General features: G+C 37.4%; 4 protein-coding genes across 9 annotated transcripts; 1 reads left to right on the top strand and 3 right to left on the bottom strand.

The window, feature by feature from the left end:
- Positions 1 to 6,896: 6,896 nt before the first annotated feature.
- On the bottom strand, positions 6,897 to 13,506 carry LOC147501010 (ChaC-like family protein). Of its 5 annotated transcripts, XM_086606041.1 has the most exons (11): positions 13,347 to 13,506; positions 13,187 to 13,263; positions 12,987 to 13,040; positions 12,104 to 12,160; positions 11,985 to 12,025; positions 11,822 to 11,893; positions 11,613 to 11,722; positions 11,393 to 11,523; positions 11,099 to 11,276; positions 10,408 to 10,464; positions 6,897 to 7,925 (listed from the first exon to the last, which is right to left on the bottom strand). In XM_086606041.1, the coding sequence occupies exons 1-8, from the start codon at positions 13,453 to 13,455 to the stop codon at positions 11,462 to 11,464; spliced, it is 582 nt and encodes a 193-aa protein (XP_086462167.1). In that variant the 5' UTR covers positions 13,456 to 13,506; the 3' UTR covers positions 6,897 to 7,925; positions 10,408 to 10,464; positions 11,099 to 11,276; positions 11,393 to 11,461. The 5 variants fall into 5 exon arrangements, with proteins under 5 accessions (XP_086462167.1, XP_086462169.1, XP_086462170.1 ...); XM_086606043.1 differs by lacking the exons at positions 6,897 to 7,925; positions 10,408 to 10,464 and having other exon boundaries at positions 11,007 to 11,276; positions 11,643 to 11,722; XM_086606044.1 differs by lacking the exons at positions 6,897 to 7,925; positions 10,408 to 10,464 and having other exon boundaries at positions 11,007 to 11,276; positions 11,388 to 11,523; positions 11,643 to 11,722.
- An 848-nt stretch (positions 13,507 to 14,354) lies between these two features.
- MEE9 (maternal effect embryo arrest 9) lies at positions 14,355 to 15,208 on the top strand. Its single transcript, XM_086606045.1, has one exon. The coding sequence runs from the start codon at positions 14,435 to 14,437 to the stop codon at positions 14,882 to 14,884; it is 450 nt and encodes a 149-aa protein (XP_086462171.1). The 5' UTR covers positions 14,355 to 14,434; the 3' UTR covers positions 14,885 to 15,208.
- Positions 15,209 to 16,592: 1,384 nt separating this feature from the next.
- Positions 16,593 to 18,226, bottom strand: LOC147501012 (uncharacterized). The gene is made up of 3 exons (XM_086603757.1): positions 17,149 to 18,226; positions 16,971 to 17,054; positions 16,593 to 16,902 (listed from the first exon to the last, which is right to left on the bottom strand). The coding sequence occupies exons 1-3, from the start codon at positions 17,848 to 17,850 to the stop codon at positions 16,768 to 16,770; spliced, it is 921 nt and encodes a 306-aa protein (XP_086459883.1). The 5' UTR covers positions 17,851 to 18,226; the 3' UTR covers positions 16,593 to 16,767.
- Positions 18,227 to 19,476: 1,250 nt separating this feature from the next.
- LOC147501013 (WAT1-related protein At1g44800-like) lies at positions 19,477 to 23,048 on the bottom strand. Of its 2 annotated transcripts, XM_086606047.1 has the most exons (7): positions 22,773 to 23,046; positions 22,605 to 22,667; positions 21,877 to 21,993; positions 20,763 to 21,000; positions 20,410 to 20,568; positions 20,082 to 20,233; positions 19,477 to 19,884 (listed from the first exon to the last, which is right to left on the bottom strand). In XM_086606047.1, exons 1-7 carry the CDS (start codon positions 22,985 to 22,987, stop codon positions 19,647 to 19,649), a joined length of 1,182 nt encoding a protein of 393 aa, XP_086462173.1. In that variant the 5' UTR covers positions 22,988 to 23,046; the 3' UTR covers positions 19,477 to 19,646. The 2 variants fall into 2 exon arrangements, with proteins under 2 accessions (XP_086462173.1, XP_086462174.1); XM_086606048.1 differs by lacking the exon at positions 22,605 to 22,667 and having other exon boundaries at positions 22,773 to 23,048.
- Between the last annotated feature and the right edge of the window lie 3,382 nt (positions 23,049 to 26,430).

The following is a 26,430-nucleotide window of genomic DNA, read 5'->3' on the forward strand; positions in this document are numbered from 1 at the left end:
ATCTGAGGCGTTCTGTCTCTGGCCGTTTGTTCGTACTGAGACATCCTTGATCGAGCTTAAACGTACCACCTACATGAAGGGAGCTGCTCGCAGATCGGTCTTGGAGGTCGATGTCTTGGGTTCGCCTATGCTGCGCGTGTGTGCAATATTCCTTGATGAGGATATTACTCTACTTCACAAGGGAGCTGCTCATAGATCGGTCTTGGAGGTCGATATCTTAAGTTCGCTTATGCTTCACGCGTGTGCGATATTCCTTAATGAGGATATTACTCCCCACCGGCCCCTCTCGATGATTGTTTATGTGTCCCCGAAACGATCTGTTGAGAGAAAAACGTAAGAACGTGTGGAGCATGAGCGAGGTAGTGGTGGGCGATCCGACTGGGATACCGTAAATTTTGAATCATGTGGCATGATGATTTGGCGGGAAAGGGAAGTTGGTCCGTGATTGGCACGTGACAGAATCGTAGCAGTTGGTAAAGAAACGTGTCGCCGCGTTATTCGGAACTCTTGAAAAGACAGGTCCTTGGAACACGTGTGCAGGCTAGGGCATAAGATGTAATCATAACTTCTTGGTAACTGAACGAGCGGTTTGTACAAAATCAAATTTGGGACAATCAAAAAGGTATTTCCTGTTTCCTTCTCCTAAAAAACGCAAGCTAGGGTTTCTCAGGTGAGTGCTTCTGTTGCTATTACCTTTTCATTTTCAATTTGCTTTCCTCTCGTTCAAGTGTGATTTGTTAAGTAGGTAGGCCAGTGTTAAGTTGTAGGGTTTAAGCTTGAGTAATTGATAAAAAGGAAACGTTATAATGTCTGATTCTGATGATACTCGATCGGAAGAGGTTCGTGAGATTTCATTAAGTTGTGGAGAGTATGAGGATGATAATGAAGAATCGGTGAGTGTTGGCATTCAGACTGAGTTGGATGAGGAAGTTAGGGTAGATGAGGGTAATACTCGATCTGGGTCAGAAGGTGCCGTGGCCAGTACGTCAGGATGAGGGGAGATGTCGTCATCAAGTGAGTTGCCCCTTAGAGCGGTAGATCATCGTGCTGCGAGCTCGTTCCCCGAACTAAGGGCAGCTTATGGGATCAACATTCCCGACCTGGAGATATACGAGCCACGGTTGAGTGAAAATGTACGTAGTGAGGAGTACAACCCACCGAATGGTGGGGTAAATCGAAGCATATTTGTGATCATCTTTCCGATCTTTAACTTGTTTTTGATAGGCTTAACAAGTATAACATGAGACTCAATCCCGCCAAATGTTCTTTTGGCCTCTCTTTTGGAAAATTTCTGGGATACCTCATGACTCGTAGAGGTATTGAGGCTAATCCTGATCAGATACGTGCCGTTATTGATATGCCATCACCAAAAAATAAGAAGGAAATTCAATGACTTACTGGTCGGCTTGCCACTCTTCATAGATTTATTTCTAAATATTCCGATCGTTATCATCCCTTCTTCCAGACTTTAAAGAGGGCGACAACTTGGAACGTTGATTGTGAGATGGCATTGCAACAACTGAAGAAATACTTGGTCATTCCTCCTATATTGACAAGTCCTTTAACGGGTCAACCTAGTGGCATATACCTGGCAGTTACAACTCAAGTTGTTAGTGCTGTTCTTTTCATTGATGATGGTAGACCCGTCTTCTTTATCAATAAGACTTTAACCGGAGTTGAGTCTCATTATTCAAAGATGGAAAAAATTGCACTTGCATTGGTTCATGTCGCTCGCCGATTGAAACCATACTTCCAGGGGAGGTTGGTCAGAATTTATACCGAAAATCCCTTACGCAAGATCTTTCGTAATGCACAAGAATCAAGTAGATTAGTCGAATGGAAAAGTTATCTTAATACATATAGCATTGTCTTTGAAAGTCGTACTACTGAAAAAGACATGCTATGGCTTATTTGATAGCTGATTTTCCGATTTCTTGCGCCAGGAAGAATCTATGGAAGACATTCTGCCGCCAATAACTGGGGGCGACGAAGACCAACATGAAAACGCAATTCCTAATCCCATTAACCTATGGATTGTTTACTCAAATGGCTCCCATAGTAAATCTGGGTCTGGAATTGGATGCATTTTTGTTAAACCCGGCGGAGAAAAGATTGGGAAATCTGTGCGACTTGGCTTCACCGTTTCAAATAATGAAGCCGAGTATGAGGCTGCTATTTGTGCCTTGAGAACAACTTTGACACTGGGGGCGCGAAAGCTCTAGTTATACACGGATTCTCGCCTTGTTGCCAATCAGTTTGGTGGGTCTTTTGAAGCAAGATATGAGCGTATGGTGGCTTATCTTAGTTTGATACATAGTCTTGCTCGATCGACAATTTGATAGCATCTCTATCACTCAAAGACCTCGAAATGACATTACGTCATGCAGATTCATTGGCTTATCTCTCCGCCGTCGTTAGAAGCGAAGGGTCAAAACACATCACTTTTGCAGTCATCTTTCCGTCAATCTAAGTTTGAACGTTTTTACGCTCGCTTAGTTCGTTACTCTCATTACGAAAAAATTTGATGAAGTTACCACATTTAGCTTCGTCAGTTTAAGTTTGAACGCTTTTACGCTCTCTTAGTTCATTACTATCATTACGAAAAAATCTGATGAAATTACCATATTTAGCTTTGTCAGTCTAAGTTTGAACGTTTTTACGTTCGCTTAGTTCATTATTATCATTACGAAAAAATCTGACGAAGTTACCACATTTAGCTTTGTCAGTCTAAGTTCGAACGCTTTTTACGCTCGCTTAGTAATTACTATCGCTACGACAAAATCTGACGAAGTTACTACGTTTAACTTCGCCAGTCTAAGTTTGAACGCTTTTACGCTCTCTTAGTTCGTTACTATCGTTACGACAAAATCTGACAAAGTTACCGCGTTTAACTTCGTCAGTTTAAGTTTGAACGCTTTTACGCTCGCTTAGTCCATTACTATCGTTCCAACAAAATCTGACGAGGTTACCACGTTTAGCTTCATCAGCCTAAGTTTGAACGCTTTTATGCTCGTTTAGCCTAATTTTGCAAAATTAAGTACGCATTGGGGGCATTTTTCTCTACATGGGGGCGTCTCGTTCTATTTCATTTCAACTACATAAATCTACAACATTGTCAGTTTTCCGCAGGTATGTTATCTGACACAACAACAATATTCAATAGCAAACCCATCTTTATTTTTATTTTTCATCAAAAGAAGTTTTAGCTCTATGGTATTACATTCACACAATTACTTAATCAATTGTCTCTGTCAATTGTCTTACGGTTGTTCGATTAAATCTTCATTTTCTTCTTCGAAATCTGCATTCGCTTTTAAGCTTAAGCTTTGGTTAACTATTTTCCGCAATTATTCTTTTTTCTAAGGCATTGTGCCGCTCTTTCTCAACGAAACTTCTGTCAATTTCTTTAATTCTTCTACGACATTAATTAACGCCTTTCTGTGCTAAACTTTTCTCCGTCGACTCTTTATGAATATAATTTGCTCGTAATACCGCCGTTTCTCCGTGCGGCGAGAATTCGCATTACGTCAATTTTCTTCGCGAAAACTTTCTCCATCTTCATTATTTTTTCTAAGGCATTAAGTCCAACTTTCTGAGTTAAACTTTTTAAGTTAAACTTTCCGTCAGCTTCATTATTTTTTCTAAGGCATTGTGCCGATCTTTCTACGAAAAATTTTCCGAGCGAAAATTTTCATTAGCTTCATTATTTTTTCTAAGGCATTGTGCCGATCTTTCTACGAAAAATTTCGTGCAAAAATTTAAAATCGTCAGTTTCATTATTTTTTCTAAGGCATTGTGTCGATCTTTCTATGAAAAATTTTCCGAGCGAAAATTTTCGTCAGCGTCATTATTTTTTCTAAGGCATTGTGCAGATTTTTCTCCGAAAAAATTTCCGAGCGAAAATTTTCGTTAGCGTCATTATTTTTTCTAAGGCATTCTGCCGATTTTTCTACGATAAATTTTCCGAGTGAAAATTTTCGTCAGCTTCATTATTTTTTCTAAGGCATTGTGCCGATCTTTCAACGAGAAATTTTCCAAGCGAAAATTTTCGTCAACTTCATTATTTTTTCCAAGGCATTGTGCCGATCTTTCTCTGAAAATTTTCCGAAAAGTTTTGGCGAACTTCATTATTTTTTCTAAGGCATTCATTTTTTTTTCTAAATTGCATTTCCAACAGCCATTTTTTTTTCGAAGGCATTGAATCTTTCCAAGCAAATTTTCCCAGCTAATTGAAACTTCCAACAGTTTTGTTATTTTTTTCTAAAACATTGAGCGATCTTTTTCAACGAAACTTTCCTTTCCCAAATTAAAATTGACTTTTCCGACAATTTTTTGTTATTTTTGCTCTAAAACATTGAAAATCAATTCTTTTCTTGTAATAATAAATTGAACCAATCTAATAACTATTCTCACCTTCTTTTTAATCATCTTCTCGACATTAATTGACAATTTTTTTGCCACAAACTTCTAACTTTTTCCATTCATCGACTCTTTGTGAATATATTTTGCTCGCAGCCAAGATCTTGTTGTTCCTGTTCATTGCTTCTTTGTTTTTGTTGTTATATGATGCAATGAGCCCCACGTACCTTGCTTCTTTTCCTGTAAGTAGTGGATCAACTTTTTTCAACCGATAATTTATGGAGTGAACTTCTTATTTCGAAACCTAGAAATTGGGCTCTATACACTTTCTTTAGTGTGTTTTTTGTATAGAGAAAGACCAATATTATATTTTGATTCTACTCTAATTTTAACAACATGTCACTTTTTGGGTGTATTAACTGTTTTTAAAACTTCTTATTTATCCTTTTTACCCTTTTATTTGTAACTGCCAATTTCTTCTACAAATAAATAATACGAAAATCTAATGTGCGCAGGTTGTAGGTGTGTGTGTCAATCGAGACCACTCATCAGGCAAGGGTGCGTGTGTATTGCTCCAAGATGTACTGCAATCAAATAATACAATTGTCTTATAAAAAAAAACCATTTGTCCTTTCACAATTTCACAATTTGAATTACATCAAACAAAACATAAACATGTTATTCAAAATTATCAGAGATGCATTTTAAATTGTTAAAGCTGTATTGAAATTAGTTGTAATCAACATACATTTTTTTCGTTTTTGAACTTGATGTTTTCCATATTGTTTTGGTCTCTCCAGAAATTCATCTCACTTTTAATTGGGATTTTGTAGATTTCGGATGAATTTTAGTTATTTTGATTAACCCACTACTCTTTTGGTAACTGATTTAGTTTGTATCTTTTTTTTTGTTGGTAATTGGCTTCTTTAGTTGGGACTAATAAAAGAGGTCAAAATTGTAAAAGTCAGTATGAAATTTGAGACAGATGTCCAATTTCAGTTTTTATGGAGGAAAAAAAAATTGCTATTTCCTCTAAACTTAAGAAATTTGTGTCTGTGTACCTATACCCAATTTTCCGAAACTGGAAAGAGTCCTTATAATGAGACAAAAAAAACTTTTTAGACTCATAAAAGAAACCAAATCCTTTTTGGCTTTTGGTTTTTACATGATGGTCAAACTTCTATTTTTCGGTTTTAGCTTTCCTTTTGAGTTAAGCAGGAGACCGTATCCTTTTGAATTAAGCAGGCCCAACCAACAATTAAGTAGGCCCAACGTATTTTGGACGGATCAAACAAAAAACTACTTATCTACTCCACATTCTTTTCTAATCCAACTTTATCTCTAATCTCAATTCTTATCTATTGCACATTCTTATCTCATCCCAACACTTTGAGTCCAATTAGTATTTAATTTTCTTTTAGTACTGTTATTACTAAAATGTTCCTATGTTTAATTTCAACGGTCTAATCTTAGTATCGTTATTCCGCTGGCACGCGTCGTTAAAAAAAAAAAAAAAACAACAAAAACAACTTTCATATTGTTGCGTAATGGGTTCGGTACATTTTCGGTAATCAATTTCTTTTGAAATTTTTTTTGTGCATCTTTTATTTTTTCGGTACATTTTTCAGCCATTTTCTTAACTACATTGCGTCTTGTATACGTTAGTTTGATATTCTTTCGTTTTTGATAGTTCACGACTTTTTCCCGATTGTCCATTTTCCTATCATTTACGTTCGCGCGACACTTTGTTATACATCCGCTTACTCTTTTCTTATTCCATTTTTTCCTTGCTTTTTCTTCTCTTCTTTGCCATGTGAACTTTGTTCGCATGACAAAGAGGGTGTTCGACCCCCACATACGTGGTGATAGGAAATTAGTCGGTCTAAATTAATTAGACTAATCTAACCTTAGTTAAACCGCAAGCGCACACAACTATCGTTGAAAATAGTTGCGACGGCAAACGGGTCAATCCCACAGGGATTGCTACTTACGACAAACGAGTATTAAAATTATACTTAACTAATTCAGACAATATTCTTTTTATGGAAAATTGAATTAACTACTCACTAAACTATTTAAACTATGAAAACTATAAACTAAATAATTGAATTTTATCAAATAGGAAGAGAATTCTATGACTATCGAATCCACCTTGACTTCTGTTTGTATATTTAGAATCAAATTCAATGTTCCAGATTTATACGAGTAGCATTATCGATGAGAATCAACTGCTTTCTCGGAGATATGATCGTGACAACTTTTAACTAAACATGTATCTTCTAAAGTTTCGCACTTCTGATCAAACTTAAAACATTACTTTCGCCTTTTTACTTCGCACGAATAATATCTAAATTTGACGTCAACGGTTAAAACAAAGCGTAACTAATAGCAAAATATCGAACTATAAAGCATGTGTGACATACTATATGAAAGATATAAGCTAGCTATCAATACATGAAACTAGAAGAATAAAATAATATTGAACTAACCGTAATCATTAAATTTAATCTCAATATAAACAACGATCAGATGGGCTTCATCTAAGCCCTAGACTTGGGTTTAGTTACACATAACAATATGAATGAAGGGAAAAACGAAATTAAAAGAAGAGATAATCATCGCAAAACCGTAGTCCAGCAGTGGTGTCGTCTTCTCCCAATCCGGTTTGCCCAAGCTTCAATTCCGCCGGCGCTAACTCGAGTTTCTCCTCCCTCAAGATCTGATTTTCTAGATATTCTGGAGCGCCCTCCTCTTTGTTTCCCCTTGTATATATAGAGGTTTGGTTATGGCAGTGTTTGATTTGGAATGGAAACTCTAAGTCGGTCGCAAGAGTTTCGATTTCGATCCAAGTCCGAATTAAAGGAGATGCTGTTTTGGGTTTTCCTTCCTATTTGCGAGAATGAATTGGAGAAGGAAACTAATTCCTTGATTCGGTGGTAGCGAGAGTAGGTAGAGTTTATGGTAAGGTAGTGTGTGGGTTATTTAGTTGTTTGGTTCGATTTCGATCAATTCGCCAGAATTTAAAGGGGTTTTGGGGTTCTGTTCGTGCGAAGTGAAATGAAGAAGGAACTAATGTTCCAATCCTGTGGTCCAGTAGGTAGGATAGATAGTTGGCCTTTAGTTTGAGTTGAGTGCACATGGTCCGGTCTTTAATTCTAGGTCCACCCCCTTGCTGTTCATGTGACTACTTAAGCTCATGGGATATAACTAATTTCGGCCCATAATTTAAACAATCTCATTAAGTCAACCCCCTTGGCTCATGCGGCATGTAAGCTACCCACTTAAGTTTCGTCTTTATGTGCCTATTCAAAACTATAGCCTTGTTTCTCTGTTACGATCAGGTGCTAATTTAAGGTACCAATTAAGTCCAGATCAATAACGACTCCATTGGTTTTAAATTCTCATTAGTGACACAAGGCCAAATCTAATGCACGCAAACAAACCATCACCAGGCACCTCGATCTCCATAATTGAATAACCAACGCCAAGCAACCTAACCACGAACTCATGCACTAACATTTCGAATATCGATAGTTTCGGCACTTTTAATCAACTCAAATCCAATCCTGCAAAAAACATAAAAAATACGTTAACTAAATCAAACGAATAAATTAAACGAACTAACTAATATAAAATTGAGTGTAAATATATAATATTTATGCGCTTATCACGTGGCAAACTGTCCATTATTAGGGGTCTCCATTTTATTCGTTTAATCAACAGGGCTAAAGCCCAATTTGCAATCTGTGGATCGATGTCTGGGGCCCATTAACTTCGTATGTAATCTAAGATCAACCTTAGCCACACGGCTTACCACTAATGTATGTCTTAATTTATGTCCGGATTCATTTTAACATCAAAGGAATAATTATCGGTTGAGAGTTATATTCTATCACATTACTCAAGTTACAAGATTACTTTACTTGAGCTTCAATGACTCTCTACTCTACCTATATAAATACCAAACTATTTTTCATAAGGAACTACGTTGAAACTTGATCCCTAAATAATAGATTTTGGATACGTAGGCAGCCATTATTTGTTTCAGTTTCATCTCCTCCAACATCAAATTCCTCTGTTTCTTAGTGCATTCTTTACCATTGCTCTTGTTATGTTGAAACAGTTTACTGTCGAAACAGAGGTTGTACCCCTCAAGGTAAGACGGGTGGTACGTTGTATGGAGCACTTTATCGCCATTAGTCTTGTATACAAGTGTTTATGTGGAATGTCCTTCATTATATCTCACGTGTTATTTGGACAATACTCGAACATGAAAGTTTCAGGTTACAGAGAAAGAGAAAGAATTGCGATGCCGCGGAACCGAAAGGAGTTTGAGTTTGGTATCGGAGATGGATCCATCTCACCTCATTTACTACCTTATTTGCATACACTATATTGTCATCAAAGAGTTTACTGTCTGCATTAAATGTATATTGTATGATATAACATTGAGTAAGACCAAAGTCGAGCCCCGTACTAGCTATACGGGGAACCTCGGAGTCTTTGTTTAGTTTTTCAATTAAAAGAGATGAAGCTTGCTTTTAGATATTGCTAAGTGAGCTGAGGAATGATAGTTTGTGTTAAATGTTATATCAATGAAATAGAGAGCATACTTCTTCCAATTGTTTCATGAGTATTGAGCTATGAATGAAAATAACTTGGGGGCAAATTGAGTTGCCCCCATCAGGCTTCACAGCTAACTTAAGACAACGAGGGGGATAAGCCCTTTGCGGACTAGAGGTTTGAATCAAACTTGGGGGCAAATTGAGCTACCCCCATCAGGCTTCACAGCTGACCAAAGACAGCTGGGGGGGGGGGATGAGCCCTTCGTGGACTAAATGTCCGAATCAAACTTGGGGGCAAATGAGCTACCCCTATCAGGCTTCACAAACACCAAAGGCGGGGGGATGAGCCCTTTGCGGACTAAATGTCTGAATCAAACTTGGGGGCAAAACGAGTCGCCCCATCAGCTCCAGACTCACAACCCACCAAAGACGATTGGGGGGGATGAGCCCTTTGCGGACTAGATGTCCGAATCAAGCTTGGGGCAAAATGAGATGCCTCTAAGCCAGAGAGCGGGGGGGGAGGGGGGGCATTCGAACGTCTCCTAAGTGGTGGGGGTGCTTGTGAAGGAGCAATAGCAGTTGGAGCTTGGCTAGTAGTAGGTAATGACACTACTGAACCTTGACCACTTGTTTGAGGCATGATAGGGCTCATTACTATAGGTGGGGAGGTAAAACCTCCGGGATGCGGCCAGAAGCCAAAATGAGGATGTTGAGGGATGGGAATAATCCCTTGTGGAGGGCAATTTAGAGGCGGCATTGTTATTGGAAAGTCGTGTGGCGGTGGAAATTGCCAAACACCTGGGTATGTAGACCAAGGTGGGTAAAATGGTGGTAGAAAATGGTGAGGAGGAGGAGGAAGTGATGACTTGGGCAGTACCGAGGAGTGGTTTTTCTTCTTGTTTTTCATTTTTAGCAGTAAATATATACAAGTTTTATGAACATTAGAGGAGATAAAATGTGTGTGAGGGTTTATGGAGTAAGAGTTAAATTTGATTGGGGGTTTTAAGCGATAAAATGAAGAAACAGTGATGAAAGAAGATTACCGCGAGATCTAAGAGGAATTAGATTAGCCACTTCTTCTTCCAATCAGCATCTACAGACTACAGTGCACCTTAGCAGTCTAGCACGACAACAGTTGACCGTTAACACTTAACAGTACCAAATTCCGCTATATGCCCCGAAAATTTGTGACATGTTGAATTTTCAGACATCATATATCAAAATATAAATATATCGTTTGTTTTTATTTTGTCAATTTTCATAGTACTCTGATGGGGATGCTACATAACCAAATCATAAAATAACCTATTATTCTCCACTTTAGCACCTGGGACTGATTTGGTTTTCTCTAATAGTGCTTTATAAACCTGTAATTTTTGTCAAAAGCCAAACAACATTAACTTCATAGTTTTATATAACTTTACAAACAGTACTCATTACAAAATTTTATTTACACTCCAATAAAATTAAAGAATCAACCAACCTCATCAATCATAGGCAAGAATTCACTACCTGGTTGGAACATAACTGGTTGTTTTCTCTGAAAAATCAACAAAAGCAGAACCACTTTAGATATAACCCATTTAAAAAAGAAAGAAAGAATAGATATTGAACAAGAGTACAGGCTTTAGTTTCTGTAAAGTTTTCAGACTAAATATACATGTTAGTTCCATCAGTTAAAAGGTTTGAATGCCCTCGAAGTGACAGTCGCTTCCATTCAATCTCTGTGGCTTGTTTGCAATTGATCTTTTGAATTTGGGGTTGGGTCGGTTATAATCGGGTAAACCGACCAACAGTCGGTTTTGGTCGGGCATCGGTTAGAACAGAATATGGTCGGGTCGGTTGCAGGTCGGTTGAGTCTATAGGGTCAGGTCGGTTCAGTTACCATATTGCATAAACCGATATGGTCGGTTCGGTGATCGGTTTTAGCCCAAAACCGATCCAAACCGACCCGTGCACACCCCTAAGTGGAGTTAAACCTCTCCAGATTAGGGACTAGGGTGGGAGTAAACATATATCTACGAGTATACAATATATAATCTCCAGTTCAAATAAATAGACGCAATAGTTTATTTGTAAGTTGTAACAAATTGTAGAATCCTTTTATCCATCTTCCAATTTTTTTTTATAAATAATGATAACAAAAAATAAAAATAAATTGAATTCACGTATACATCAAATTGTCTGAGTGAAGCGTCTCTGTTCACGTGAGGACATCAAAGACAGTATCTAGCCATTCCTCGCCGCGGAAGGGATGCAGGACATTGTGCTGGTAAATCACAGAGAACAATACTCTTTGTGCCATTTCATTTAGGCATTCATTCAGCATAATGCTACATCCTACCGTGAGAGCTGAAACAATGAAAACATTATTACTATGAGAATGAGAATGACACATTCTGAAATGAAAGCGAATGCGGCTATAATGCTGAAAGGGAGATAAAAAAACTTAAAAAAGATTACCGTACCATACTACCCTAGCTGGACGCTAAACAATAAACTGCACTTCATTAAGTCATGAAGCTGTCAAATCCCTCTCATGCACAAAGGAGTTCTCGAACTGCATTTGCAAGGTCCATGACATGCTTATCTTCACATCCTACAAGAAATGAAGGAAACTTAAAAGGTGAGAGCGGGCAAGGCGAAAGATGAATTAACAAAAAGAAAAAGAAAAAGATTGATTAGTACTGCAATTGAGGAGCCTTGAGAATAGCCTACCAAGTTGGAGAAGAGCCTGTTCTAACTGAAAAAGGTAGTCTCTGTTAGGTCCAGAGGGGCCTTCCGCACGGATCATTTGGCTGCATAACAAGGGGTAAAAGGAAAATTGTCATTTATAAACTATAAAGCATTGAAGCTTTTCATAGAAAACGGTATAATTTGGTATGGGATAGACATACTCTGCCATCTCCTCAAGTGATGCAGGCCCCAAGTAATTCCTATTGAGCGTCTTGTCTGGAGATGCTATATATCTAAAGGGCAGTGAGTCAGATTCTGAATTGTCCCACATAAGTAAGATAAAACATAACTGAAATGATAATGATTTTAATTACTGCCACTCACACCATGATCCCAGATATTGCTGGAGTTGCATCTTTCGGGTCCTGAAACCATTTTACATTAGGTAAGTCTCAATTGCATCATAAGATCAGTAATACTATAATAAGAGTATCCAAACTTACGGTGAAGAAGTCAAGATGAGCCTTCACATCGTACTGCTTTTCCCTAACTTCTAGATACTGCACAATAGACCACCATCATTTTACTACAGATCAAAATAGAACTATGCACAGCGAATTATGTACTGAATTAGTATATCTGGTACATTAAGTTAAATGTTAAGATACCTAGAGTTTAAAACAACCAAATAAGGTAGCATGCAATTAACTTGGGAAATCTGTAGTGTTTTGTAGAACTTTGGTTTGTGAGCTAATCAAAAAATGATTCTGACAAGGGTTTGTATAATCGAATGGGAGAATGTTACAAAATTCATCTTGTAAGACAGACAGCTTTGGATGAAACCTAAACAGAAATGCAATTTTCATCAACTCAACCTAATTCCATTTAAAAGAGCATAAGAGTTGAAACGGTAACTTCAGATTAAGGAATATTCTTTTGTTAAGAATGCAGCTTAAGTGACATTCTAGTTAAGTGTGTTATCTAAAGCATAGACTAATTGAACAACACTCATATTTATTCATCCCATTATACCGTGTTAAAGACACAATGCAAATAAATCAATGATCCCAATTCTGTCACCCGACTTTTTCTCAATTCTCCAAGGGTCACTCCAATACCAAAATTTATTCTCATTCTACTAGTTGTGATTTAGTGAGTGTTTCCCTTAATGCTGATGGCCTGATACCCACGAGTCATGAAAAATTAACCTAAGAGAAAAGTTATACGGCGATCAATCAATTAAAATAAGTAATACTCCAAGAAAATGAAAAGTACTCATCTATGCAAAATTATGAAACTTGCTTAAAGCATGAAGAAAAAAAATGCTTAAGGAAATCATGCGAAACTGAATAGCAATTTGTGAATACATAAACTCAAAATTCGTACTGTTAAAGCAATCTGTTCAGCCTCCTCCCCTGAAACCTTATAAGCAGCTCCCCACTATAACATCAAATGACAAAGAATGCAAATTCAAATCAAAGCATCAACATATAAAATGGAAATATAATATCAAGATAACCAAAAACACATTAACCTGGGATTAATACAATCATAGAATGAGACCGTGTCACACATGGGCTACTTACACAAACTTCTCCTTGAACAGGTTGTAATGTAACTGTTCTGCCTGGATACTCTGGAGTTCCTCTATGATCAGTGCTACCTATACCCAATCACCAATCACCAACTTCAAATTTCACATACACATTCAAGACATAATAATTTCTAAGAGTATAAAGAGAGAACCTTGGTAGAAGACACGTCGATATCCTTTGATGAAACCGACGAGACGTTCGTTGTATTCAAACCCTGCTTTCCATATTAATGACCCGTACCCGAATACCCACAACACCATTTCTCCTTCTCCTTCTTCTTCTTCTTCTTCCTCAATTTCGGGTCCACCAATTAACATGGAGTATGGGACATAAAGCGGGACTAGGTAGGGATGTCCAAACGGGTACCCGGCCCGAACCCGACTTTTCGGGTTTTGAACGGGTATTGGGTTATCCGAACTCGGACCGGTTTTCGAATCGAGTATTTTTGTTGAGAAGTGTGACCAAACCCTATTTTAATCTTATATTTCGGGTACCTATCGAGCTCGGGTTTGGATTTTGGATAAAATAAAACCCGGTATAAAAGAAGAAAGAAGACAATAAGAAACTTTATTTGAAATATATATCTACATTTTATTCCTTTTTCTGGTTATCTACTAATCCTTCAAACAAAATAAAACTTATAATGAACTTGGAAGTAATTATTACTTATATTCGGACATAATTATTTGATATGATTTAAAAATAGATAGATTCGGAATGAACTATAGACACATAATCACGTGCAGTTACTGAAAAAAATTAAAAATCCCAACATAATTTTTTTTCATAATCCAATATATTAAATAACTTATCATTTTTAAACATGAATGAGGTTATAATCCAAATATTTATCTAACTCATTATTTTATATGAGATTAGTAGTATGACATTGAAATCAGATTTGGGGTTCGATTTTGGTTTGGGTTTGGTTTCGGGTTTTTTAGCCATTTTAACGTGTTTAGGGCTAAATTATCGGGTCGGTTCAGGTTTAGAAAGTGTGACCAAATCCTACCCTATGTATTTTGGTTTAGGTTCGGGTTCGGACAGGTTTCGGTGTGGGTGTGGGTTGGACTAGGGGGTACGCACCAATACAACTCCTTAAAATGGGTTGCTAATTAGCAGTTCCCCACTTAATAATGCAACTCAAAAAGTTTTTAAAGATAAGAAAAGTATCCAATGGCATTCCAAAACAACCAAATTGCACATCTTGTGATCTGACATTAGAAGTTTAGAACAACAATGGAAGCTCTACTCTCTCAATTCTCTTTTCTATCAGACCAAGCTCTACTAGACAAGAATTTTGATCCAAATACAATTCAAGAACTAATGAAGTTTTTTGAACTAGAGGCCTACAACTCATGGGCTAGCATGGAATCTGATCTTAACAAAGAAGTCCATGAAGCAGAGTTGTCCTTGAAAGAAGCTGAAAATTATCTTGAGTCAGTCATGGAAGATGCCATGGAAGAATTTAGACTTTTTGAAGATGAACTTGATAGTACCTCCAAGGCTGAACTTGAGAGTCTTCTTAGAGTAGCTAATAGTGCAAAGAATATGGGAAAGTCTATGGAAAGTGCGGCTACAGTAGCGGCAAAGAAGTACATGGAAGCTGCACTTCATTCCGCGACTTCTTCCATGAAATCTGCATGGAAGGGACTGTCTTCGAAACCTTCTAAGGTTCATCCTAATTAGAAGTCATTTTAAGCCATTTTTTGAATAAAGAAATACCATATTATGCAGTAAGTCAATCTGTTATGCTGATGTTTGTAAGATGGTGAAACCAAAAGTGGATTCACCTGCTTATTGATTTGGAGGCATTTAGTCAATATGTGATATGATGTTATGTAGAGTACTAGAGTTGTCTTTGTTTCGACCTATTGTGAAATTGGCAGAGAGATGATAAGAAGTAAAATTGCAATCGATATTTGCAGCCAAAATGTATGTCGGAGCTTAGCTGCTTAGTGCTGGATATTAACTCCAATAAATTTTGTTTTCTAATGAAGTTGCTTTATGATACTAATGGAGTAATGTGATTCTCTTCTTTGTTGTCAAATAATATGGAAAAGTGCATACTACATCTACTGATCTACATTGTCAATAATGTGGAAAAGTTGCACTTATAGTGCAGATTAGGAACTTATGATTCATCTATGTAAGAACCATTTTTACAAGGTCAAATCCATTAGCACGCATAACCTCCTCGATCACTAACAGATTGGGAAGCTGAACTTCCACCTACTGATAAACCAACTGCGGAGGAACTATCTTAGATTTTCCAGTTGAGCCAGGACTTGCCCTGGGGTTTGCATGTCGAAAGATCACAATCTTTCTTAAAACTAATCAAACAATTCTTCAGGAGGTAAGACGTACTATTGATATTTTAACTTGTAAGAGAGCTCAGCTTTCTTAAAACTAACCACCAAAGTACAATGCCCACGACCACAGTTATTGACCAGAGCAACACCAATACGAGTACAATACTACAATTACAGTCCTTACTAGTTCGCCAAGTCTTCCTATCGACGGTTGAGCTTTTTGCTCCTTCTCAAGAATCCCAAGTCCTCCATTCCTTTTTCTGTTTTGGTAATCATTATATAAATATATATATATAGATCAGAGAAGGTTACATAGATGACTTGTCTTCCTCCACTGCTTTTGAAAGCCATGGTGGAGGAATTGATAACCTTCTTGCTGGAGATAACTTATAAGCAAAAGAAACTAGAGCATGTGCTACTGTGTTTGCAGTTCGGGGTACATACTTAATATTTACACAATTCATTGATTTCATAAGCCTAGCAGCATCAATGAGGATATTTTTAGATGTCCATGAGATACTTGTCTCCTTTTCCTCCAAAAAATGAACTACGGCTTTATTATCCATCTCGATTAGAAACTTGGTGGATAACTGGAGCTGTTTGCACCAGTTAAGTGCCTTGATGAATCCTCTGCATTCTGCTGATTCAGGGTCTGGCTCCCAACCAATATCAGTTCCTGCATCAATTAGGTTTCCATTATGATCTCAAATAGCATAACCATAACCTGCTGCATTATTGTTATGTATTCTGAAGCTTGCATCAACATTGAGTTTATAGTATCCCATTGGAGGTGCTATCCAGTTATTATCATTTATCAGTGGCCTGAAGGGTTGTTTGTTGAAGTCCTCCATTCCTTAAGGCACCTAAAAAAATGATGTTCAGAATGGAGCACCAGCAAAGGCAGTAACCATCTGTGGAAGGTACACCTGTGACTGCAGTTCCATAATCATACTTCCAACTTCCAAGTACTAAACTTAACCTGCTTAGTTTAAAAGTGCTATAGCACAAATGTACCTCAAAAGTTAAAAAAAAACTCAGATTCTTCAAACAAATACTGGTTATTACTCCTTGCCCATATCCATGTCTTTTACAAGTATGTAATCAATTTGAATTATCACTATACTACTACAGTTTCCATAATTCCATATCAAATCTTGTACAACATACTAAAACTACATACATTGCTGCCTACTTATTACATTCCGTAAACCCTCCTACCCTGCTGCCTACATACATTTTGCATAAAACACTCACTTTCTCTCATTCTGTTGCTGGAATGCACCGAAACTGTAAAATCTTCCCGCAGCTGCACTTGATACTACCCAGTTTATAATACTCCACAACTTCTTCTGTTTCCACATTCTCTTCAGCACCACTTGCTTGACATGCTTCCCGCTAAAACATTAAACACCAATTATTAAAATTAAAATTAATAAAAAAATTATGTCATGTAAATAAATTACCTCGTCTGGTTCTGTATCTGGTTCCTTAAAAACCTTATTCACAAACTCAGCTAGACCTTTCTCCATTTTCTTCTTCAAACGGTTCTGTCAAATTCCAATAACACATATCAAAGGGCTAATTCCGTCAATTACACAAATAAGAAGGGATAGTTTCGTAAATGTGCAAAAAAACACTTACCACCACTGGACTATCCTCAAATGTTGTTTCTGAACCAGAACAGCTCGCCGGAACCCTAGCACCACCACCACTTCCGTTCGTCGGCTCCGGTGACAAAATCAAGATCTTCTTTCCAGACGAAGGCGAAGGAGTGGAAGCCGATCGGTTTAAAACTTTCACCTGTTCACGTTCCAATAAAGGAGTGATATCGGAAACGGAGCGATTGAGAACTTTCGCTGGTGGGCGAGGTGGTTTTGAGGCAGAAGCTGGAGAGCCAGTTGAAGAACCAGAACATGAACCCAAACGACCAAGATTTGCCGAGAGTGGTGGTGATGATGGAAAATGAGTCTTTAACATCTCTGATGAATGATTCTCCGTCAAACCTGATGAAACAGGTGAACGAATGGGTGTATGGTTATTGGTGGGTTGATAAGGTGGAATGGGTGGGACAATGGGTGGAGTGAAGATGAGCTTCTTTCTTGGTTCGTTACCAAAGCATTGATGGGAACGACGTTTCTTGTTACCACAAAGAGAACATGGATCAAAGAAAGTAACATGGGTGTCTAAGTCAGCATTGAAAGTTGATATAGGCATGATGGGCATGATGGTGGTGGTGAGTGAACTACCTAGTTGGAGATTAGCCAGTTGAGTGGTGGTCGTTGATGGAGTGGGAAGTTGGTTGCTGTTGTAAGAAAGAGATGATGAAGATTGAAAGGACTGCATCCTATCTTCTTCTTCTTCTTGATGACTAGTTGAAGACTCTTTTCTTGGTTTGTTTTCTTTCTATAGTTTTCTTTCTCTGGTGTTGTTGTTTGATGAATAGCAAGAAGGCGGGAGGTGTGGTCTAGAAAGTCGTTTTTTCAGTTATAACTTATAAACAGAAACAGTTTTCGTGGCAATTAAGTTTGTGAACTATCTCGAAATATTTCATTGTATCAGAGTTCTTGTACCAGACAGGCAGACAGGCAGACATGCCATAATCAAATTCTCGATTTCACTGATATTTTCTTAATGGTTGAAATTATGAAATATCACCCACGTAGTAGAATATGGACTATGGATTATAGGGCTGTCAACGGGCCGGACTTGAACAGAACTCACTTATGTTTACATTTAGAAAGTCCAAGTCCCAGTCTAGGTCCGTTGGACATGATCGGATTCGGGCCAAATTTAGGTCTAATAAATTTATATGGAAATTAAATAGTGTATAGTAAGACTTGAACCCAAGCCTTACATGTAGCACTACAACACTAATCCATCAAGCCTCTTAACATTTTATGTATACTATGCTCTGTTTGGTTCGATGCAAGCAAGTGCAAATGGCAAATGAGTGCAATTACATCGTAATGCATGACAAGAAATTGCAATGACAATTCACTTTACCTATTTGGTTAGAGTATTGCAAAAGTGCCTTATATTTTTTTCATCTTCTTCACAAATACATAACTAAATAACCAGATGATTTTCTCTCCATAATTCCAAATTCTAAATACACACTTTAAGATTAAAACAAATCTTTAAATACTGAATAGTTTATTTTCAGATCTCATCCATAAAAACTACCTAAAATATTTTTTTTCTTCAATGTTTTATCTAATTTCGACAGAGATTCAACAAAATTAGTTGATTTGAGTTGGTTTAAATCTTCATAGATAGAAGAGAGGAGAAACTGAGATAAAAATCACTAATTTTTTTTTTTTCTTCGGTGGCGACTACAAAAGAGGAGGAAGTTACCAAAAAAAGCTAAGAGAGAGAGAGAAAAGAGAAATTGCAAAAACCTTCTAACCTATTTATACGGTGCACATGAGTGCAACTTATTTGCATAACTAAAACACCAATAAATGGGTTTAGTGGGAACAATGCAAAATGGGTGCAAATGCAAATTTAATAAGTAGTTTTAATTTAAAACTTAAAAAAAAACTTTTTAGTTTTCAGTATGTCCATAACTGGCCCAATAGTCTTATCGGACACCATTTAACTTTAAGTGCCAAGTCCCTATCTTATCGGTTTGGATTCAATCGGACAACAGGCCTAGACCAGCCCATTGACAGCCCTAATGGACTATGGGGATTTGTTTAGGGTGTGGGGCTTAGCCAATATCATGTGCGCATACAACATAATAACCAGGGCCAAAATAATTGGGCTGGAGGCCCGGACACTAGTAATGAAAGCCTGAAAGATAGAGAGGAGCGTTAGTTCATGAAAAAGTCTTATATGCAACGTGCAATGAACATGAACCTGTTTAATCTCGTATGACATCAAAGATTAATATTTTTCAACGATTTTATGTTGCTCAATTATCTTCGTGTTTCAGTTGGGTTTCTTATTGTCGAATACTTGAACCCATACTAAATTACTAATAGTCTAATACCTTGATGATTCACATTTGTTTTACAATAAACGCCGCAGTACAGCTTGAAAGTTTAGGGAAAAAAATTACACAATTACTTTTACGATATTTGACATTAAGATTGAACCATTACAACTTTGATAGAGAATGCTTGTACGTGAAGTCCTTACTATTTAGGTGCTACGAGTATGCTTGTAGGAATATCGGACTTGATAGTTCCGTCGTAGGTGCTGTCATGATCGATGACGGTCATCGTGATACTGGTTTTGTTGGCATCTTTCACTGCAATTGGTAATTCAGGGTAACTCTCTTTCCCGTTGGTCAATGTTGATGATCCAATCTGATCTTTACTTTTACCCCAGATGACTGAATAAAGGCCAACAACTATGACGATTGCTCCAAGAACACTGGAATCCAAAAGAAAAATGATCATACCACATGAAAGCACATTAATGTAATTGTGAAAAAAGAGCAATTGACTCAAAGGGTCCAATTACATAGTATGCCAATGAGGGGTCCAAGCTGCAATGCTTATTTGTTCAACCCTTCATTCACATAGCGCAGTTCCTTTGTTTAATTATCTCCTTTAGAGTGTTTGTGTTACCTTCCCAAGTGTAGCTGCTCTGCTAGTATCAATGACCCCAAAGCCGCAACAACAATCATACACAGAGGGTTGAATGCAGTAACAAAAACGGGGCCTCTAACTTTCATCACAACTCCTTGCACATAGTATGCAATTGCAGAACAGACAATTCCCTACAAACACATTCAATAACAGTTTAATATACTACAAAAATTGTCGTTATATTTGGTATTTTGCAACTCGTTAGGACCGAAATGAACATAAGATTAATAAGCATGATTCTGATGTTTTAGGAGGATTCCCTTTTTTTTTTTTTTAAAAAAGGACTTTAGGAGGAACTGGAACTTACAGAATAAACAGGAGCTAGAAGTCTTGAGTCGAAACCAATGACCCAAGCACTGAAGTCACGTTCCATCACGAGTGCAACAGCTGCGCCTTGTATCATACCCAAGAAGACTATCAACGAGGTCAAAGAGAGCTCGGCTGGGTATTCCTTTAAGGTGATCGACTGAACACACAAACGCGTACAGAACACGATATATTAGTATGCAAGAGTATACTTTTTAATGTAAAAATTCAACGTATGGGCAAAGGGATCAAGCTGTTCGATTGCAATAAAATGTCCATGTTTTTCTACCACACGAATATAAGTTGGTTTGCAGTCCAACGGCTTGTACCCTATGGCTAAAACAAAACTCTTACTTGCAATATGAAGAAACCAGACCAGCCAGTACAACTGCCAAGGAGCATTAGCGTCCCGACAACCCAATTTTGAGTTGTGGAAATGCTGCTGGTTCCACTATGCGCTGAGCTTCTCGACCACACCATGTCAATAATAGGGCCTTTATACAATGTCATGAGCATGGCTCCACCCAGAGTGACGATAGTCCCTACAATCTTAGCTTGGCTATGTATACTCTTAATTTTTACTTTCTCTAACCTGATATAAATCCAATCACCAGTATACATCAATTTCAGTATTATTTAACTCAAATATATAAGATGAAGTAAGACTTTTCTTCTTGTTGCCATGCATTATGCAAATTGTTACAGCATTCAACCATATAACGTTATTGTCTATTTTAACATTTTTAAGGCCTATATCACGTGGAGCCCCCTTCCAATGAAATATGCACATACTTGAGCATGTTCACTAGGAAAGCTATTGATCTCTAGAGTCCAGATCAGCTGATCAGGGGCGAAATTTTAGTTTACATTGGATTACACTGTAGCAATTGGAAAATGTACAAATTGCTGGCACCAAACCCTTTTTTTGACAGCTTTTCAGACTTGTCTATTTTCCAAATTTTACTGAATAAATTGTGCTGTGCCATTGAAAATACAAGGGCTTTCTATTGGCAGTCCTGACTTAAATATCAGGCACCTCTAGGGTACATACATATGCAAGGCCGATCCAGACCCATGGTCTTATACTCTTAATACTTCAAACTAGCCAACTAGGAAATAGCAAGATCATGAACTTGGTTTCCCGTATAAAAAAAGTTCGAGTTCAGCACAGAAATGGGGCCCAAATTAACATTCCTGTGGACTGTAAGGCTGACTAATAGTACCCAGAACTCGTCCCATATATATGGCATATCTATATCTAAAATGACTTTTTTTATTTTGCTAAAGATATCTAAAAAGACTTGACATCACGCATAGCTCGCTGAATTAGCTGCCCAGTAACTTGCAATAGCTTGGGGGCATTAGATGACCCAGTCACAGAATAATCATGATTATAGAAATGCCTTTTTCCGTTTACTATCAGTCTATCACCTGCAGGAAAGTAAAAAGTAAGAGATGAATCATTTACCTAAAAATGATAGCCATAATGAAGGTAATTGCAGGTAGTACATTAAACATAGCAGAGGCAAAGGTTGCTGAAGTATACTTCATCCCCACGTAGTACAAGTTCTGATCAATAACTGGCCTAAATCACAAACAAATATGTAAGACCACATTGATGTAGTAATTATGCCATTTACATGATTACATAAAGTGCAAATCAAAACTCAATGATTATCATAAATTCCTGATGAAACCCCTGCAGTACTAACGGTTGGTGGTCTAGGCCTCAAGCGACGGGTGGATCATCATTTCTCCCAGGCTAAGTAAAAAAATAATCAGTTATCCCAGGCTAAGCCCACTCATTTGAGCGTTTTTTTTTTCTAAATTTATGCTTAAGCCCAAGGTCGCCAATTACTATCTTCTGTGGTTCTGCCCAAAGTAACCCAGTGGGGCAGGGCGCCAGGGCCGCAGGTTATCAACATTAGCGAGATTCGCCTCAAACTCCTCCACTCGAGGAACTTTCCCTAGTCACCATTACACAATCAAGTGCACCACTTCTTTACCGAACGCCTTAATTAATGTATATAGGTAATAAACCTTGGTCTCACAGTTCAATTTTTTGTTTGACTACAAATTCACGTCCTCATATATTCGCAAATTCACAACATGTGTATGGTTCATACGTTCACTAAAAATGAGCTTAGGTATGACTATCATTTTCCTAAGAAAGTACGTGTGTGTTTGAGAGCATACTCTATGAAACCTAACGCCATTATCTTGATGAAGATGGAGATTGTCAATTTGGGCCTAATTTTTCTGCAAAAGAGACATGAAAATGAGTTTAATATATGATGCCTAATACTTGTATGAATATCTTAATTTGGATTACCAATAAGATCATATATATATATATAGATGGACCTGTCGAAGATCAAAGCAAAGGGAGCGACAGCAATTGTTGCGGCTGCATGCCGATAGACAACAAGAACGTAGTGACTTAGACCACGCTTTAGGCAGAGCATGGTAACTATGTACATCCCAGCATAGCCACACTGGAGGGCAACCATAAGCAAGTAAGGCTTTGCCTTACTGAAAGTTGCAATAAGATGAGTACATGTACCCTGCTGGTCTCCCATTTAGTTTTTCTAGAACACGTACGCTCTCAAAAGAAGTTATTGATCGATGAGTGAGAGTACCAATGAAGTTGTGAAGTGCCCTTCTTATATACAAGCAAAGAAAGAAAAACATATAAAAAGAAAAAAAAACATTTCCATATAGCACTTCAACATGTCGAAGGCACTTACACAGTTGCACTTGACAGATTCCCTTATGGCCTTATCCATTACCAAAAAAACACCCATTTTCCAAGCAAGAAGTATCATTTTTATGATGACACATTGATAGACTCAAAGAAAAAGATTCAAATATTGTTTTCTTTTTGTTTCGTTGTATTGTTGAGTGGAGATTAAAGTTCGAATTAATTGACCACCGAATTGGAATTCGGTTTAGTGCTCTTTGCTGATGTCTTAGGCGTTTGTGGGTTTCATGCATGCAGAGTTGGGTGGTTTGGAGGGTGTGGAGAGACAATTAAACATGCCTCAGAAAAAATATATATAATATATATGCCTAATCTATTAATGCGCTCATATTAGGATCCAACCTCGATTGTCTAGGGCAATATGTCGGCATGTCGCCTAAAAAATCAAGTCTCCCCCTTGTGGGTATAGAACGAAAAATCATCTTGGACAAAAATAAATTGCTTTAGGAAAAAGACGATAGTTTTGACAATATTGACACATAACTAATGGCCATAAAAATTGGATACATTGTGATCGTTCAAATTATCGGTGTTTGGTATTTGGTACCATGAAATACGGGTAGATATCGTTATGTATTACATTGCTGCATTCTATAGCATGTTTTGTGGGTGGCGTAAATCTTCATTTTTCCTTTTCTGCTCGGCCATTTAACTAGCAAAACTCAGGGGAAAAACTTTTATTTTAGCCATATGCTCCAGAACGGCAGAACCCCACTTGAGGGGTTGCCATGTTGGTGTACTCTTTTTTTTTTCGGTGTACTCCAAATCAGCTAAGTGAGATTTCGGAAGTGTCCATTGTTATTAATCCACAACACAATGACACAGTCGGTAATCGAAAATTATAACCCGATACCCAAGGATGGAGACAGGGAGCGGAAAGGGCAATCCCCCCACAAAACATTTTGAAAAACCAAAAAATTACACTACAATCGACGTCATAAAACTATAAGGTTTCGCCCCTCCAAATTTTTTTAGGATAGTGTATTACTGCTCCTCATATATCTTGTCCCCCAACCGAGATTCCTGACTCCGTCCCTGCCATTTTCATGTAATAATACATATGGCAGTGGCAAATAATGAATTAGATCTTATCCCAAAAACCAAATCATCACGAAAATTTATTTGGGGAAAATTAGTTAGGTGTTAAGAAATACCTCTTTTTAATTTAGTGAAATTGTGGTTGAGATTCAAAACAATGTACAGGAAGCTTGTGTATACCCATCAATTCAAATGACTAAGCCATGCAATAAGTGATGGAAGCGTTATTATTTTGTTCTTCTAGTGATTCCCCCGTATAATTCGCAATATCTAGATTCTATACTTTTTGCCACAAAAATCACGTTTTCTAATAAAGTATTTGCCTAATGAAAAAATTAACTGTAGAAAAAGAGTGGCATTTCTCTTCTTTAACTGTAATAAATTGGGGAGAACAACTAATGATGTCCCACCATAAATGAAGAATTAGTGTGTTTGCCCCAAAGTGGGTATAAGTACTTTCCGTTCTCAAACATATTACTACAGCACACATGTTCACACACCAGGTCGTATCTTCATAGCTCGTATATCATCAGGTCATATCACGCCACCAGGATAGTGGCGGAGTCAGGAATTTGAGTGAGGGTGAGCCACCCAAACAACCAAACATACAAAAAATAATAATAATAACTAATTTCTTTTAACTAATAATTCATACTTAACCCAACCACAAAACAAATATATTTCGAACATCAAATATCTTATAAAACGATACAATAGGAACACTGGATCAAGAGTCTCTAAAATGCAATGTCTAGAGAAAAGGACAAGATCCGGTAGAAAGCAAAAACAACTAGACAACGTGGAATATTGAAGTGAACGGGTAAATGCCAACGCTAAGATATGCAACCTTCTACAGAAACTTGAGACGGAGACTGGCAAACAGAGCATTGTTGCGAGAGTAAAAGATCTCAATAGGAGCATTTTCACATTTTAAAACCCACCACTAAACAAATATATAATGAAAGCACTAGTAAAACAAGATCACGGTGCAAATTCCTTTTTAAACACTTACAGAAACAACTACCAAACGTTCTATTAACCAAGATCACATACGGAGTTTACCAGCTTCACTAACGAGTAACAAGTTCATTTCCACAACCTTTGACCAAAAGTCATCATATCCACATAAGGACCTATTTACCGTCATTATTTTCCAACACCCTAGCATGGATTGGAACATCTTCAATCTTCACAAGGAATACCAATATGGGATCTTGCATCTGCCATAAAAACTCATCCCTAAGTCCCTAACACAACCTCTATTGACTAAAAAAAGTAAAATCTACCATTTAATTAAACACACCTCAAGTTTTAGTCGGCAGTCGCAATAATGACAACCATAATTAAAACTAGAACACATTAACTCCCCTAAAAAAACTTCTAAATACAACCAGAAATGAACCTAATTAACCAGAATAGACAACCGACAAATTGCCCTTACAGTTGCAAACCTAAGTATTTAGTGAATTCACAACAAGAAATTAAGTAAGAGTTGCCATTAAATAATATGGTCTAGAAATCAGTACAAAAAGATAAAAAAGAAGACAAGAAATTAAATAATGTGAGTCTTACCTAGTTACTCCACAAGAAGTAAAAAGAGTAGAAATCTTTTAGTAGAAAAATAATGAGGAAGTTAGGGAGGAGAAGTGGAGTGAGTGAGGGGTTTCTTTTGTTTGGGTTTCTAGAGTTTTTTTTTGGTTCGACTGATACCATATATATTTTTTTTCAGGAAAGTTGAGGGTGAGCCAGGGCGTACCCTGGCCCCCCTAGCTCTGCCACTGCACCAGGACGTAAACAACGACCCATTTTCAGGTCGTCTCAAATATCAAACATAGCCATATATGGAAGCAAATGATCTACCGTGATCCTAAAACTCAGTCAATGCACTAATGAAGGAGACATTTACTTTGTAACAACAGAAATAATAACGAATCATCAAGATATCACAAAATATGGATCTACACTTGATAATGGCTTTGAACAAATAAAGAAGGTCAGCTCAAACATCTATTAAGTAGAGAGATGAACTACATAAGGCTTGATTCAAGTTGACCCAAGAAACTTGATACGTATACAAGTCTTATCCCAAGAAAGAGTGCAACCATTCCTTATCAACCTTAACATCAGGTCATAGATACAAATCCACACCTCTACATTGGGATTCTTCTTTTCCATCGACCCTCGAAAGAAATCGTGTCTACCGCAAATCAACTTAACACCAAA

Source organism: Coptis chinensis, chromosome 4 (genome assembly GCF_015680905.1).
Source record: "Coptis chinensis isolate HL-2020 chromosome 4, ASM1568090v1, whole genome shotgun sequence".
Classification (NCBI taxonomy): Eukaryota; Viridiplantae; Streptophyta; class Magnoliopsida; order Ranunculales; family Ranunculaceae; genus Coptis; species Coptis chinensis.

What these genes read in the sequence shown, in the direction of transcription:
- LOC147501013 (XM_086606047.1), bottom strand. Translation starts at nt 22,987, where the DNA reads ATGGGAGACCAGCAGGGTACATGTACTCATCTTATTGCAACTTTCAGT. An exon ending in TTTGCTTTGATCTTCGACAG is followed by an intron (nt 22,668 to 22,772) that starts GTCCATCTATAT and finishes TCTCTTTTGCAG; the next exon opens with AAAAATTAGGCCCAAATTGA. An exon ending in ATGGCGTTAGGTTTCATAGA is followed by an intron (nt 21,994 to 22,604) that starts GTATGCTCTCAA and finishes TTTGTGATTTAG; the next exon opens with GCCAGTTATTGATCAGAACT.
- LOC147501010 (XM_086606041.1), bottom strand. Translation starts at nt 13,455, where the DNA reads ATGGTGTTGTGGGTATTCGGGTACGGGTCATTAATATGGAAAGCAGGG. An exon ending in CTGAACAGATTGCTTTAACA is followed by an intron (nt 12,161 to 12,986) that starts GTACGAATTTTG and finishes TCTATTGTGCAG; the next exon opens with TATCTAGAAGTTAGGGAAAA. An exon ending in CTCATCTTGACTTCTTCACC is followed by an intron (nt 12,026 to 12,103) that starts GTAAGTTTGGAT and finishes AAATGGTTTCAG; the next exon opens with GACCCGAAAGATGCAACTCC.
- LOC147501012 (XM_086603757.1), bottom strand. Translation starts at nt 17,850, where the DNA reads ATGCAGTCCTTTCAATCTTCATCATCTCTTTCTTACAACAGCAACCAA. An exon ending in TTGAGGATAGTCCAGTGGTG is followed by an intron (nt 17,055 to 17,148) that starts GTAAGTGTTTTT and finishes GGAATTTGACAG; the next exon opens with AACCGTTTGAAGAAGAAAAT. An exon ending in CAGATACAGAACCAGACGAG is followed by an intron (nt 16,903 to 16,970) that starts GTAATTTATTTA and finishes TTAATGTTTTAG; the next exon opens with CGGGAAGCATGTCAAGCAAG.
- MEE9 (XM_086606045.1), top strand. Translation starts at nt 14,435, where the DNA reads ATGGAAGCTCTACTCTCTCAATTCTCTTTTCTATCAGACCAAGCTCTA.